General features: G+C 35.6%; 1 protein-coding gene across 1 annotated transcript in view; it reads right to left on the bottom strand.

The window, feature by feature from the left end:
* LOC145665430 (uncharacterized) overlaps window positions 1-15560 on the bottom strand; it is a gene marked incomplete at its 5' end in the record, with an annotated part of 499971 nt that extends 484411 nt beyond the window's left edge. Inside the window, 1 exon segment of the mRNA XM_081732737.1 lies at window positions 15443-15560. Within this exon segment, the coding sequence (XP_081588863.1) occupies window positions 15443-15560 (118 nt within the window).
* Window positions 15561-16494: the final 934 nt, after the last annotated feature.

Raw genomic sequence — 16494 nt, 5'->3', positions numbered from 1 at the left:
CACATGAGCTCCCTCCGGGAATCGAACCCGGATCTCCAACGTCAAAGGCGCGTACGCTAACCGCTTAGCCACGAGAGAGCTCTCTTTCAGAAAAGAGTTTATACTAAAATTCTAGCGGAAGGGTCTTCACAAAATTCTATAAGTACCAAATATATATTTACATACTTTGTACAGAAGCAAGTGTATAGTTAATACTAAATTAGTTCTCCCATGAAATTCTTTGAGTTTTACGTCCCACGTTTATGCCGGCTAGGCTAAAGGAGACGGTGATGATGAGAGATGAATGAAATGGTAGAATGAAGAAAGTGGGAAGAAATGGGAGAACCCCGAGAAAACCCAAGCACACGGTGTTTGTCCACCACAAAATTCACTTGGCGGGAGCAGGGTTTGAACCCGGAACCACAAGCACCAGTGGTGAACGCTCTACAACTAAAGTATATATTTTATTGCTACACGCTAGGGGAAGAAAGCCTACAACCTCAGGAAATTAAGTTCAGGAATTAGTATTTTAAGTAAGTTTTTTCCCTTAGCTTGTAATGACTAAATTTAATTTTTACCTATATGACTTTCCTCTAGATCTGCCATTGATTATACAGTTATGATGTCATTTTGTAAAACCATTCTTTAGTGTAAGTAAAAATTTATGAGCAACATTGCTTTCACTTGATCAAGAAAGAATTGGATTGTATCATGAATAATTAGTCAAGGTAAATACTTTATTTTGTATGTTTCATTTCTTTGGCTGTTTCATTAGATAAATTACTATCTACACTCTTTCCTAATAATTGAAAATTGATCATGGTTTTCTTCATATCAACTGGGATTCGAACGAAAGAATTTTCAAACTGTAAATTAAAAATTAATTCTCACTGGAGAACATGTTAGTGACCTGTATTGCTTACTAATCTAACTACAATAAGAAGATTAAAACACGCTGTTTTTAAAAAAGAAGTATGTCCTTCCTAACCATTCTTTCTCTTCTGATGTCACCAAGAGAATTCTCGAAGCGATGCGAGTGTGTGTACCAACGCTTTCAAAGTGATGTTCTAGCGGATTGTGTCGCTATATGAAGCCACCCAGAGGAAATTCCAGACATTCCCATCAGCAGACCAATGGTCATTTCGTCCAGTATGGGGCGACAATATTTAAAATCTCACTCTTTCTTTCTCAGCTCCAGAGGAAGTGATATGCAGCTAGAGAGAGACAGCGAGAGAGAGAGAATCAGAGAGTGATGCTGCGAATCTCACTTCCGATCCTGAGAGACCTCCCTTTATAGCGTAGCTCCAGCTTTCCCTGATGTCTGTCCCTCACTCTAACCTGCTTTTACTCACACCTCTACGAGTATAGCGTCCCGTCTCTCCCTCACCCTTTTCCTTCGCTTCACATAATTTCCCTTTTGGGGTCTAGGCACAGGAAGTGGAATAAAGACGAATGAGTTCCACTTTCTTCCCCTTTTTTTCTGCAAAAATATCCCTTCTCCTACGTCAGCTCCTGCTCTCTCTCTCTCTCTCTCTCTCTCTCTCTCTCTCTCTCTCTCACTCTTGAAGACACTTTTTCTTTCTCGAAAAACGTTTTCTCTTTCACTCATTCCTTGCTAAGGCTTTCTCTGCTGCGTACTATGCCTGTACTTACATCACTAGAAAACGTTAAAAACCATCGCCCACTACCTATACGAAGTACGTACTAGTGTTCGTTTCTCTGCAAAAGAGTGATTTTTGTCACCGTCACAACTTAGCGGAACTAGTGACACCTAAACGAAAGTGATTTCAGCACTTGTAAGCAAAGTTTAGTATACGGCCAAAGAACAAAACTTACAAAAATAAAATAAAATAAAATAAAATAAAATAAAATAAAATAAAAATAAAAAAATAAAAAATAAAAAGTTGTGATTTTATTAATAGGATGTTTTGCTATTAACTGTCTAGGATCTGTCGAATTATTACCAATTAAACTCATTTTTCATATTTTTATTTCTTTAGAATAGTGCTTGTCAATCTACGTAAGAAAAAAATGAAAGTGATTATGTTTGTAACATCATACCAGAAGTCCCCCTTTGGCCGGCCCCTGTGTAAACACACAGAACCCCAAAGAACCTCAAACATACTACACACAATATGTAATAGCTGTACGAAGTTTCAATGTTATATGTTCAAAACCGATGGAGGGAAAAATATTTCCCCATGTACAAACAATAGCAACTTTCCTCTGTGAGAAAAGGAAAACAGATTTTTATATAAAAATTTCCTGACTCATCCCTAATTATCGTAGAAACATGATTGGTATGCCGTTTTGTTTGCCGCAAGGCATCTTTTCCAACGGTACTACTTGTATGTCTCTATCATGTATCATAGTGGAGACAATTCACGAAAAAGGGGAAAAAGGGATTTTTCTCAAAAATGTCAATTTTTCGGGACTTTTCTCCACTATAGTACACGATAGAGACATGTAAGTGGCACTGTTGGAAAGTATGTCTTGCGCGAAACACAACGGCGTACCAATCATGTTTCTACGATAATTAGGGATGAGTCAGGAAATTTTTATATGAAAATCTGTTTTCCTTTTCTCATATAGAGGATCTTTTCCTGATGCTACTGTTCGTGGTTGTTTCTTCCACTATACTTAGTGCATCTGGAGAAAAGTCCAGTCACTGGGTTTATCTTCATTGTACAGTCAAGATATGGAAGTTAGAAGGTGGATATGACGAGCTAGTGCTTTACCACTTGTACCCATTGATAAAATTGGTGATATGTACTTACATATACAAGAAGACGCACCAGAAGTGCCGAATCGAGACGATTTTCACGATTATTTGGTTGAAACGTGGCTGGACGATGCAGACGCCAAGTTCGCACCGTAAGTATTGTATAGTTAGGTTTACTTTTTCTTACGAATTATAAAAAACATATGTAATTTCCTATTGCAGTAATTTTTCCTCATTACCGAATTGGGTTTAGTATATTGGTCCAATATTGCAATAAAAAAAAAACAGACAAAAATATTTGCTTATGTTGATCAATTCCAGTGTTTCCTTCAACATATAGTTTCCGAAAATGACTCTGATTGTCACTGAATAAAGTGACACTGACACCATTGTCAAAAGCCCGCAAATTAATAACAGTAATTCATGTGTAATTTACGTACATTTCATATGTTATTAATGGCTGAAGTAATGGTTAGCTGTGTAAGTGTAATAAGTATGAATATTCAAATATCCGAGCTCCCCACGTCGATACATTTCAGTGTGAAGAGATTTATTTTTGTATTTCTGTCTCCTCCCGCTTTGACTGTTGCGATTTTGTACCCTGTGTTAGAACCTTCAGTCTGTTTACTGCACGCTGAATTTCATACATTTTGGCAGGAAACTTGATGCGCTTTTCGTTGAAACTTCAACAAATATTTCAGACAATTGTCTATTCGTAAACGTTGTTGTTCAATACTAATGCTCTCTTAAATGTTTTCCAGTGAACTATGGAACCATTATAACAACGGATCAAAAAGGACAACCAATATAGTAGCGGGCTGGCATTCGAAGTTTAGTAAAAGACTGACAAAGGAACATCCGAATATGTTTACCCTTGTCCAGCTTTTACAGCAAGAGCAGAACGAAAATGAAAGATGAATGATGCTTCTGGAAGTTGGGAAGAAACCAAGAGAACAGAAACTAAAATATAAGCGTATTCAGCAGAGAATCAAGTCCTTGCAAAGTAGATTAGAGTCGGGTCAATTGGATTTGATTTTCTATGTAGACGTTGTAGCTTACAGTTTACATTTATAACAATGAAGGTTGTGTGTGGGTTTAGTATGTGTTTCGAGGAGTTGAAGTTTTGTTCTCTCTCAAACTGAAAAGATATATATGTGACTTTAAGAAGTTAAAACTGTATTTCCTTTCCGATACTTTAATTTGTTATTCTAGAGCAAACTTTGTTCTTCTAAAATTTCCTTTGTAGATATTTGGAAGTAGTTATCTCTAATAAATTGTGTAATCATTTTACTCATCGTAATTGTGTTTTCCTTTTTACATTATACCGGACACTTTTCTTACCTTTGTTATGCTAAAAATAATTTTTAGGGGTATTTGGTCACATGAAACAATTCATTCTACTCGCGTGTTCAATCTAAAGAGTTCTTGACTGATATTTGAAAATCAAGGGGAAATAGGTACTAATAAATTTCCCTCAAATCTAAATATCCCTTTTTGTGTGAATTAGGCAGAACAGGAACTAGGCAGAACAGGAATTCCTGTTCTGCCTAGAGATAAGATTAAATAAAAATGCGTTACAAAGTGCTGGAGGGTCATTAGGCAGAAGAGGAATTAGGCAGAACAGGCAGGAATCGAACCATTATCCTACGATAAATAGTCTTGACGCAATAGCTGATTGAGTGAAAGTCTACAAAATACCTCAAAAAGGCCATAATTTAAAAGGGCTAACAGCGTATCATCCATTATTCCAATGATTTGTTACTAATTGGAAGGTGCGTCTTGGGCATCGAAACTCACGGAACGAAAGCGTCTTAACCATATTTTGGGTCGTATGTTACCACAAACAACACATTATTTGCGCCTCATCAAGATAAAATTGTAAAATGTAGAGCAGTTTTGCGGAAGTTTACTTATTTTCATGACGTAATATTTTACGCCTGACTATAAGAATTCCAATACATTTTGTACACCTATAGCTTGAATTCAGGGCTATAGAATTTAAAACCTCCTAAATCTGTTTTTCAATTTTGTCAGGAAACGAAGGAAAAGTGACGCCCTTATGTTTCAGAGTTGTTGAACAATTTGTTTATTGGTCACCACTTAGTGCAGAAGAGTGAAATCTACCAATAATAATAATAATAATAATAATAATAATAATAATAATAATAATAATAATAATAATAATAATAATAATAATAATAATAATAATAATAAACGTTGTTCAACAATTCTGAAACATAAGGGCGTCACTTTGCCTTTGTTCCCTGACAAAATTTAAAAATGCAATTAGCAGGTTTTGCTTCTATACTCCATTGGCAAATATCATTAGATCTGACTCGCTGAGACTCATATTCTGAAATTTGATACATTAATGCCGTCTAGTACGCAAAGGCTGAATACTTTTCAGACTGATAGTTTCGGTATCTACCCGTCCCTAAAGGAGATAAGTCACTATAGCACTTAATGAGTCAACATCAGTTTGATCCAGAATATAAAGTGTCAAAAACTTAGGAATGTTTCTTTAAACCGAAAGTGATAGAAATTTCCTGTTTCAACGTTGGTTACTATAAAGCAAAAAACATTAATAAATAGCGACAAAAGTTTTCTGCTAGGCGAATTGATTTAGTGTTTCAAGAATATGTACCGCATTCTATCATAATCATCTTTTCTAAGCCATAGTGATAGGAAAAAAAACTACTTCCGGTTTAAAGTTGATGGCTAAGGACTAAAAACAGTATAACTAATAGATATCGACAAGCAGTTTTCTGCAATCAATTAAGTTGAGTTCAATTTGACTTTAACGTCCCGTTTATCAGCGAGGCTATATGAGGCGTAAACCTACTGATTAGCGTAGAATCTGAACCACATCAGCTCCCGCTAGAAATCGAACCCGGGTCTCCCACGCATAAGGCGCGTACACTAACCGCTTAGCCATGAAGTAGCTCTGCAGTCAATTAAGTGTCCAAGAATATATTTCATCTCCATTCTAATGTCTCTATTAAAACTGGAATTGATAGAAATCTGCTGCTGCTTCCAGTTTCAATATTGAGAAAATATTACGTCATTAAACTAGATTCCTTTACGTAGTGTTTACGTGACACTGCTACATGTCAATTAATAGGTGAAATTATTATTGTGTAACTGATGTGTGAACTGAAAATAAAATCAAGAATAGGAATAGTTAAAAATGCTTGTAGGAACAAGAAAGCAAGGTTCTGAAGATCAATGAACAAAACAATTGCGAAAGAGCTTCACTAATATATCGTGAGTACAAAGCAGAAACGTGCTACGAAAAGAGAGAAGATTATTTATTATAAAAATGTAGTTTGGATAGGGAGAAATTTGGGGCAATATATCACACTGCATAAAAGAATTGTATTGTCACGGACTACGTTAAACTCATTTATTAAACTTTTGACCTTGATTGTACTTGTAGTTCATTACTCTTCAAAATATTCTGCAAATCAAGGTGAAAGGAAAGTGGATATTTCAAAATTCATTCGTTATTAACGTATGAATTCTTTATCTGTAAAAACTACTTAGTAATTCTGTCAGAAATTTGTTTGCACATACCGAAGTCAACTACTTTAAAGAACGTCATCGTGTAAATTCATGCGTTGACCAACTTGATAATAGAAGTATATCCCTTTGGGTACACGTACCTAATATTTTCACCACGAGTACAGTAAGTGCATAACCTCAGTATTAGTTGAAGAACAAATCGACTTGGATTCTCCAAGTCATGGCATTGCGATGTTAGACCATAGTAGGAGGAGGACTAAGTATCCTACCTTGGAACCTGTTAACTATGATTGTTACCGTATTATCTCACAGGACATCGATATACTTCATTATTGATTCACAATATATCCTGGCAAGCAATAGAACCCATACTCCAACTGTATAGTAATTACCTGTAATAGTGTAAAGCCATGGACCAAAAATATACAGACAATGTCTCGGATATAACTCTTTAGCATTGCAAATCGAATTGGATTGGAAAAGTAAAAACTTATCAATTTGTGCAAGGATGTTATAAATAGAGGATCTGCCCATATGTATCGTCATCCTATTAAATCGATGAAACCAAAAAACAACCGAGCATCGGCACGCCTGATTGGCTACTCTCGTTTCCGCCATCGTCCGTTTGGCTACTTTCGTTTCCGCCATGATAGTTGGCTCAAAACATTGCGATCCTATTGGGCGGAGTGGGCAGAGTAGGGGTGGCGAAACTGTGACGTATGGCCTCAAGGGCAGATCCTCTATTTTATAAGATCCTTGATTTTGTGTAAATGATTGCTTATTTATTCTCTCAATATTCTACGAATCAACAAACTCACAGATAACTAAATAATGCAATTTCTTTCTTTTCAATTGTTCAATGGGCTATTGACATGCATATGTAAACACTTTCTATCCACTACAGAACCGACTTGAACATTAGAGTTATAGTCACGAATACTGAAGTGTATAATCTTCAGAACTTGTATTGTAAGATCATCTGAAAGTCTACAACATAAAAAATGAGGTATGTGCTCACTTTATATTTGTCAATGCCTGGTCGTGATACGATACTTGGAACATTTCTACAGACACGAATAAAATAATTTACACACATTAAAATCATTCTTCGAAACTAAATTCTTTTCATTTCACTATAATCATAATATTCGTGAATATTGGTGAAAGAATTATCGATGTCTAGATTTCTAATAGAAAGTTGTTTATTGCTATGGTTACGATTCATCTCGCATACGTCCCTAAATCATTTAATCATAGATAACTTTTAGCATAATCGCAGTATTTTTATCGTGCAATCCAGGTCTTAAAATTTAAGAGTTATCCATGCATTAGTTAATAATACAGTGAACTCAAGCTTAACATGCTTCTCTTTAAATATCTGCTTAACCGCCCATCTTCAAAGAAATGTGTCAGTTTCGTTATTAGCTGAGTTCGGTGCTCCGCAAAAACATACCACACAAGAAGATCAAAACGTGTTTTTCTTCGTTGATAAAATACAGTATTGTACTTCATTAAGTATTGTAGGCTCAATCGCCTTTCTCTCAGTTTATTGCTTTCTTCAATCAATATATAACGATGTAAAATAATATTATCAATCTGTACCTGTTTTATGTATATGATCAGAGGCGCAATAGTTGAGCAGAAATATGTATATTGAAAAAGAAAAGGTTTGTTGGTAGGTTTTGTTGAGGTGGTTGTCAAGATGATATTTTTGTCATGAAGAGATATAGTTGATGACACGAAGATATAGATATTCAACAAATGTTTGTGATGTAGTGGATACCTGTAGTCATCTTTCAAAAATAAAAGAAGTGTAAGCTTTTAAATATCTTATAAAAGTCTTGCTGCTCATAATATTATTATTTAATTCTCGTTGTATACTCTCGTTGTAAATATACATATACCGTAAATAAGTGTGTAGTTTGTGTGATAGCATAAAGTGTGGTTTATTGAATATTTCGTACAGTATTTCGTTCAACTGAGTGTCACTGAAGCAGCTTGTGGTCAAAACGTTTGATTTGGTCAATTAAATTTATTGAATTTCAATGCTGTAAGCCCGTTTTTTTTTTTAAAAAAAAAAAAAAACATTATGGTGGTGCTATAGAATTTAGGTGTTATTAAAGGTAGTTTTAGTTTTGACCGACTATTTTGTTTTCCGACAATCAGGGCTAGGTAATCGGCTGACGAGAAATCGATTAAAACTAAAACAAGAACCATTACACAAATATCTAATTTATCATTTGAAAAATTTTAACTATTTTTTAAAGAGTTTGGTTTAAAGATTCTCCTCTTATATATTTGTCAGTGTGTGTCTGCCACAAAAAAAAAAAAAAAAAAAAAAGACTATTTGATGGATTACTATACATTTTGTCCAGGATTTAGAGGCTCAAAATTTAAAAATTTAGTTCGTTTATAGAGGTGAAATTCAATCTGGATTGATAGAAAAGAACAATTTTTGGTTTTAAGATTGATCATACAGAGCAAAGACGGTAATAGATAACGAAAAGGGGTTTCCTGTAATTGAATTAGCTTCCCGTCACTGTAGTTCGTCGCTATCCTTAACTAGCTACTAAAGCCAAAAGTGAAATAACTCCACTACAACTTCCGGTTTGAATATTCATCTACACAGTGCCAAACGGAAAGATATAGGAGATGCTATTTTGTTTTTATTTGATTTAGAGTTTCATGAATAGATTTTATCTTCTTTCTTAAGCCCCCCATTCAAACTAGAAATTGTATAAAGTAATCTCTTCCGGTTTTAAGGTGGATTGCTTTAAAGTAAAAATGGTAGTAGGTAACGTGAGGCAATTATCTGCAATCAATTAAAGTTCCAAGAATATGTTCCATCTCCGCTCTTATCTCCCTTCCACAATTTCCGGTTTCAACATTAATTGCAAAAATATCAGATTAAATAAACCTAATTTCTTCTCGTGGTGTACAAGTCATACTGCTACTTGTTTATTAGAGCAAATAGTCTTGATTCGTGATCACAACGACTCGGGTTGAATCCCCGAAGTTAACTGATTCTGTCTCAAGCTCACTAGCCAGATAGGGATTCGAGATTACTAATTTTAATGGGGCTGGAGTTCGGGCCCACTATTCTCAATAAGGCTCACGCTAGCTCAATGTAACTCTAACCTCTTTGAGTTCGTGCTCATTATTCTCAATGATGCTCACGCTAGTTCGGTTTTAAGCTTATTATCCTCATTCATCTCACCATTACTTTTATAAATGACGCTCATCTAGTTTGACTTGACGATAATTAACCTTATTCGGTTCCTTCTCATTATTTTTCAATGGCGCTCCCCTACCTCGACTTCACAGTCATTAACTTTATTCGGTTCGTACTCTCTATTCTCAATGGCGCTCACGCTAACTCAATTTCACGCTCATTAACCCCAATCAGCTCTCCATTTCTATTTTCAATGAAGCTCTATTCGATTTGACGCTTATTAGACTTATTCGACTCGCTCTATTTTCAATGATGCTCACCCTATCTTGACTTCACGCTCATTAACCCTATTCGGCTCACACTCCCTACTTTCAATGGCATTCATATTAACTCGATTTGACGCTTTTTAACTTTATTCGGCCCGGCTCTCACTATTTTCAATGGCGCACACCGTATCTTGACTTCACGATCATTAACCTTATTCGGCTAGGCATTATCTATTTTCAGTGACGCTCACGCTAGCTCTATTTCACGCTCATTAACTTTGTTCAGCTTATCATTTCTATTTTCAATGACGTTCTCTTTAGCTCGATTTGGCGTTCAATAGCCTTACTCAGCTCACTCCCACTACTTTGAATGGCGCTCACCCTACCTTGAATTCAGATCATTAACTTTACTCGCCTCACACCCTCTGTTTTCAATTCGCTTGATTTCTCGCTTATTAATCCCATTGAGCTCACGATAGCGTGGACTCGCTATCAACTTATAGGTATAGGATTTGTGCCCACATTATCTCATACTCAGTTGAACTCGAAGGAAATTGAACACACCTCGTGAATACGTAGAGTTGGTCAGAGGTAAGCCTTGTGAGTACAGTCAATAACTTAATATTGATGGATACCAATTCCTAGAAATGTCAGCAACGGAGTAAATTTCCTTACATTCTGTAAGAAGAAACAGATCCGTCACGTCAAGAACTCGTTCCGAACAGAACTGTTTAAAAAAAATCACTTGAATTTCTTGGAACTATCCAAATTTCTCTAGCACAACTCCTTTTTCCTCTTTCTTTTCTTCCCACTCTGTTTCTCTCACACGAACACATTTCTTCTCTACCTTCTGCAGCAGCTAACTGCTTCTTTCTCTCTCTCTCTCTCTTTCTGCAACAGCGTCATACATCATAGGCGTGACGTGAGGAATATGCCTCCCTTACCATTTTCCGTAGCACCGGTGAGGCTCCCTTAGGGGGATAGAACCTTCCTCTCTTGTTCCCCCAAGCACTTTCTTCGTTTGCTGCAACGAAACGCGAGGACACTTTTCTGTCACATTCCTTCTTCTTACATCTCCTCTACCTTTCCTCTACTTTATTTCTTCTCTTTTTCTACCTTCGTCATTCGTCTCCCTTTAGGTTAAGTTTCTTTCTTCCACCTTTAATGTCTCTCGCACGCTTTAATAGTGGAGAACCATTTTCAACAGGACCATTTTTATATATATTCGTTTTTTTTCTATACTCTTTCCTGTTTTACGGTGATGTATAAGTAGTAATGGAGAAGAATAGGAAATATTCAAGCAGAAAAATAAAATAAAAAGAGATTTATAAGTCTTAAATTTTTTTCATTCTTTCATCTTAAGACTACTATTATTTTATTCATATCTTCTTGCTTTTGAGATCCTCTTTTTTTTTTTTTTAATTTGCAGTCAGAGTTGTTAAATAATAACGTTTGTTTGCAAGAATATATACAGGGTAGTCATTTCACATAGGTATATAGCAAAAATTGACTTGCTATATTACGTTGAAACACTACAAAAGTTTTGGCGTTATGTTGTTGTAAAATCACATTCAAGTACGTTAAATTTGATGTAGGTAGCTTATGATTTAAAACGAAAAGTTTGTCATTAAAATAACAGTAGTTTTATTTACTGAAGTATCGTTACATATTCTCTTGTAATGGTTTGTGCGCAAGGGAAACATACCAATAATAACACAACCATACACATACTCACAAATAAACAAATAAACAAATAAATAAATAAATAAATAAATAAATAAATAAATAAATAAATAAATAAAAGTACTGTGCACCGGACCTCAGGATATGGGTTCGATGTATTTTGTTACGCAGAATCCAAATTTAGAAACCTCAAGACAATCGACCGTGTCTTTTTTTTATAGGCGAAAAACGTTAGCGATTTTGCATAGGGAAAATACACATACAACAGCGAATTTTTTGGTACATAAGACAGCACATACGTCTTTCGCCCATAAAACAAAATTTATGACGTCAATCGTTCCTGCGTTTTCGAAATTTGGATTCTGTGTACCGAAATACATCGAATACATACCTTGAGGTTCGGTGCACAAAACTTTCTTTTATGTGTGTGGCTGTGTAACAAGGGCGCCCATCAGGGGGAGCAAGGTGGGGCGCTTGCCCCCCTAAGAGGAAATTGTACTTGGGAATATCGTAAACCAAATAGAATTTTTACATTAGTTACAGCAAATTTTGAAACTATATTTGAAACGTTGCTTGTATCTGCCCCCCCCCCTTGGAAACCACAACATGGGCGCCCTTGCTGTGTAATGATTAGAGACTGGATCTTAGATAAAAACAATCATTTCTTAGAAATATGATAAAAAATGAATGTCGTTAAGTTCATTTGGTGATAGGGATGCGCACGAGACAAGATTTGTGGCTGTCTCTCTCGAAAATGTGCAGTAAAAGTGATGTCTCGACTCGAAAAATGTATATTCTTCTATTGGAAGAGCCGTGTCTCGACTCGAATTTTGTCAGGAAAATCCTGTCTCGACTCGTCTCGTGCGCATTCCTATTTGGTGAGTATTTGCTTCAATTTCAGCAATATTTGTTGTACCTATGTTGCCCATTCCACTCTATATTGCCTACATTATTATTTAAATGCTGAATATTGCATATTCCAAAACATTTTCAATTCGAAGAAATTTTAAAATAATCGAAAGAAGCTCATGTCCAGGTCAAGGTTAAATCTTATCCTGATACACGGTAATAACGTCAGTGCGAGGAATTTAAGCAACTTCTGTTGCGGATAAGATGAAAAAAACTAAAGGCAAACTAACATGCTTAAGAACGAATATAATCTAAGTGAATTTGATCTGCATATTCTGTTCTGATTCAAATATGCTCCGATTAGTGGTAAAATAATATTATTTTGTGTGTGTTGTACGGTCAAAAACATAGTTTACAAACATAATTGACAACTTGAAAAAAATAATTTGTTTCTGCAACTGCAAAATAATACCGTATTTATCCGTGTATGCCGCGCAACTTTTGTGTAAAAAAAAAAAAAAAAAACGAAGTCAAAAAACAGGGTGCGCGGCATACACGAGGAAATGTAGAATTGACAGCCACGAAACATTTAAAATCACGGGGAAATTTTATTAACCTAATACTGAAATATTGTGAGTAATTTTACAAGAGTAGAAAAGTTTTAATATAAAATGACAAGTAACAGCTCATTTTTCCTCTTACATCTACATGATCGGCCGATCACAAAAATATCGTACATGTACTACTATCTATTGGCCAAGTCTTGCACCATGCACTAGTTTTCCATAAGGATCAATGTATGGCTATTGCAGCTGATGACAATTGACTAGCTTGCAGCGTACTTGGAAATTCTTACTATGGCCACTTTTGGCGCCCGGGCATCCTTTTGTAAATTCATGGTACTAGTGGTATTTGAAGCCCAGTCGGGTTTGTTATTCTGTGAAGCAGGTACTATTAACACTCAAGTACCCCGTGTTACGTTGGTGAGTACCGATATACGCTACCATACATGAAAGTCTGTGATGTGTGTGGTTTTACGTGCTGTTGTTAAATTGATGTTCGCTGCTTACACGAGGTTTTTTTTTTTTTTTTCAATTTTAATGTTCCAGAAATTGGGGTGCGCGGCTTACACGGGGGCGCGGCATACACGCGTAAATACGGTAATTCCTTGTGACAGACTGCCAAAATGTATTAATTTCCTCAAGCTGATGTGTGTAAATTACTGATTTTTATTTACTTATAAGAAATTTAGGGTTTCTTTAAACAGTCTCCAGGGTATAAACTCACTTTAATTAGTAGAGTCGCCTGCTATCAATAGCATACTTTCGAACTTGTTATCACTTCAACAATAAACACCTATTTATTCTTTCTGGCAGTTTGTGCAAAACAAGGTTTTGATGCTTATAATGATGCAAGAATAAGGTACTTGAATTTAAAATTCTTAGAATCAGAAAAGCTTAGTCCAATAGGAAACGTTTGGTGCATCCAGCAATAAGGTTAGGATTTTATGTAGAGATGAGTAAAATGCCTTAAATTGAACTTCATAAATAAAATTGAAAATTGTGTTAAGCACATTTTTCCTTAATTAAAAATAGATATATTCTACAACGTTCTATTTTAGAAAGAGCAAAATATAGTTTAGGGTGGGCACCCCTCTTCTATCATCGCTCCACCCCCCACCCCCCCGACACACACACAACCGACTAGGGCTTCCTATTTATGTTGTCTTAAAGAGAACCAACGATGAAACGAATTTATTTCCAGAATGAATAACCAAGGTGAAAGCTGATTATTCATTAACTGTGATGGTCCTGCTAATGTGGAATTGGATGAATTATTGAATTATTTTGTACATCAGTGACTGGGAAATGAAGATATTCCTATGGATAAATGGACCTGCTACCAGCAAATAATGAAGTAAAAGAGTGAAATAATAAGTTAATCAACTTATCATTTGACCTTATCTGAAGTTTCAAGACTTAATTTCTAGTCTTGAAGTCGGAAGCAAAACTCATAAACGTAAACTTTATGAGAATTGAACTTATTTCAGAAGGGATCAAGAGAAAAAAACTGCATATTGAGGTAGTATGTATATGTGTGAGAAACAGATGGAACAACTAAGAAAATCGTTCAGAAGTATAAAGTTACAGGTAATATCAGAAAATAACTGAGAGCTTTGGTCCATGCCGAGAATCTGGAAGTATTCACAATCTTGTACGTGCATTATGTTAATTCATACCACATGCTCCTATATGACATATACTGCAACAACAATATTTATTAATAATAAGTAAGTACTTAACAAGAAAACAACAGAAATATATCACAAAGTGAAGATTTTTGAACTGCACTGAATTGCTTAAAGATGTCGGTCCCGACGTCCCCCACAGGGAACATAAAATATTACCATATTATTCTTTGTTTACAACTTTAAAATCAGACTGGCAACATTGAAAACTATTTACAGGGCATGATCCATTTATGATCCTCCCCCATTTATGATATAAAGTAAATAGACAATCGTCATTTTGTTATAAAATACATGGCGAGCAGTTTTTATCTGATCCCAAACGGTTATCGTCGAATATACACGGTAAAAGTAGCACTCTGATTAGCCTCAAATTTAAAAGACCTCAACAATTTATTCCTGTACAAGCGAAGTTTTCTTCATCGCCTCCGTGGCCAAGTCGGCCGAACTAGTAATCCAAAGATTGTTGATTAGCGCCCACCCTGGGGTACATTTTTTTTTAATTTGTTTAAACTGTTTTTAGACTCACCTTAATGAAAACACATTATGCATATAGGCGATTTAACATATTTTAAGGGAGTAATTTTGTGGTTCAGTGACGCTTACGGCATGGGGAGCATACCTAGAACATACTAGGCACGTTCTCCAGGTACATGTCAGGCATGTACCTAGGGGCGGACATAGACTATGACTATCACTTGCCATCTTTGTGATTTCTCTCTCAGAGGTATATAAGGCACATACTGGACACATTCCCATGTACCTGATGAAACATGATAGGCATATGCCTGCTATGTAATTGTGCTGTTAGGGTCAAAGCCTGCAGCGTTTTAAATTGCAGCTTTTATTTTACTCAGAATATAGTTACATCGACACCTAATACACTAATGCATAAGTATGGTTAGTTTCATTTATCCAAGATCACTTGAGGAAGTTAACACACACATACACAGACACACACACACACACACAAAATTAAAGGTTTACATAAAATTACTTACCTCATTCGAGAGACGAACGTAGGAGTAAATTCTAAATTTGTCCACATGTTAAGATCCGAATGGTTAAAGTCATCTGTTTTAAAATATTTGATAAGTACACACGAAGGATTCGGAACATCTGTGGAAAAAATAAAATAAAACAATTCAGTATTAGAAATAAGTCCTTAGTTTGAACTTTCAATTGACATATTTTCAATCATAATAATTTTACTTTCATATAATAACAGAATCCTATTGAATACCAACCAGGACAGTAAGACAGGCTAGGGTGACAGGAATGAAATGTTATTCTGATATGACAGGGATGATCATGTCTTATACCCCTGACTGGTTATTTTGGAATTTAAACATGGTGGTAAGATAATACACTGACACACTCTAGAATATATATATATATATATATATATATATATATATATATATATATATATATATATATGTATAATGAACATATGTAGAAACTTACAAAATTTTCACATGAGAGGCGTTGAAAATCCAGTGAAAGCGCTAATTTAACGTCGAAAATATCACTTTCAGATCAAAAAGTTACATATAAAGTTACACCCGGCAAATGCAATTATATACGAATGTGAGTGGAGCGGTTGCCGCTCAAAGGGGATTCCTACAGGCAGGTGGAAAATTCACTCATCTCATTTGCAGAAATACCCGTATCGCGGCGACCACTCAACTCTCATGTGTACGTCATTGTATTTGCCGACTGCCACTTTAGTGTAATCGTTTGACCCGAGGGCGAAATCTTCCTGCTTTCTATGAGATATTCGGCATTATTTTAGTGCTTTTTTCAATGTTTCAGCACCTCACGCGTTGAAACGGTGTTGCTTTAGAGCCATGTTCAGGAAACTTTTCTTTGGCTTAATTTCTTGTTTATCATCCCCTTCACTTTGTCAGTATATTATTACATATACCATCAACTTTTCATATAAACAACTGATAGTTTCAGGAAGGATGAGGAAGACCGCTGAAGTGTGTGAGATCCCTGACCACTCCTTTGTACAGCCCTGATGTGTAGTACAATCGGAACCGCCTTATAA

The sequence above is a fragment of the Thermobia domestica genome, chromosome 11 (assembly GCF_964235325.1).
Source record: "Thermobia domestica chromosome 11, izTheDome1.hap1.1, whole genome shotgun sequence".
Lineage (NCBI taxonomy): Eukaryota > Metazoa > Arthropoda > Insecta > Zygentoma > Lepismatidae > Thermobia > Thermobia domestica.
Note: the sequence above shows the minus strand (reverse complement) of the source record. Positions and strands in the feature narration are given on the sequence as shown.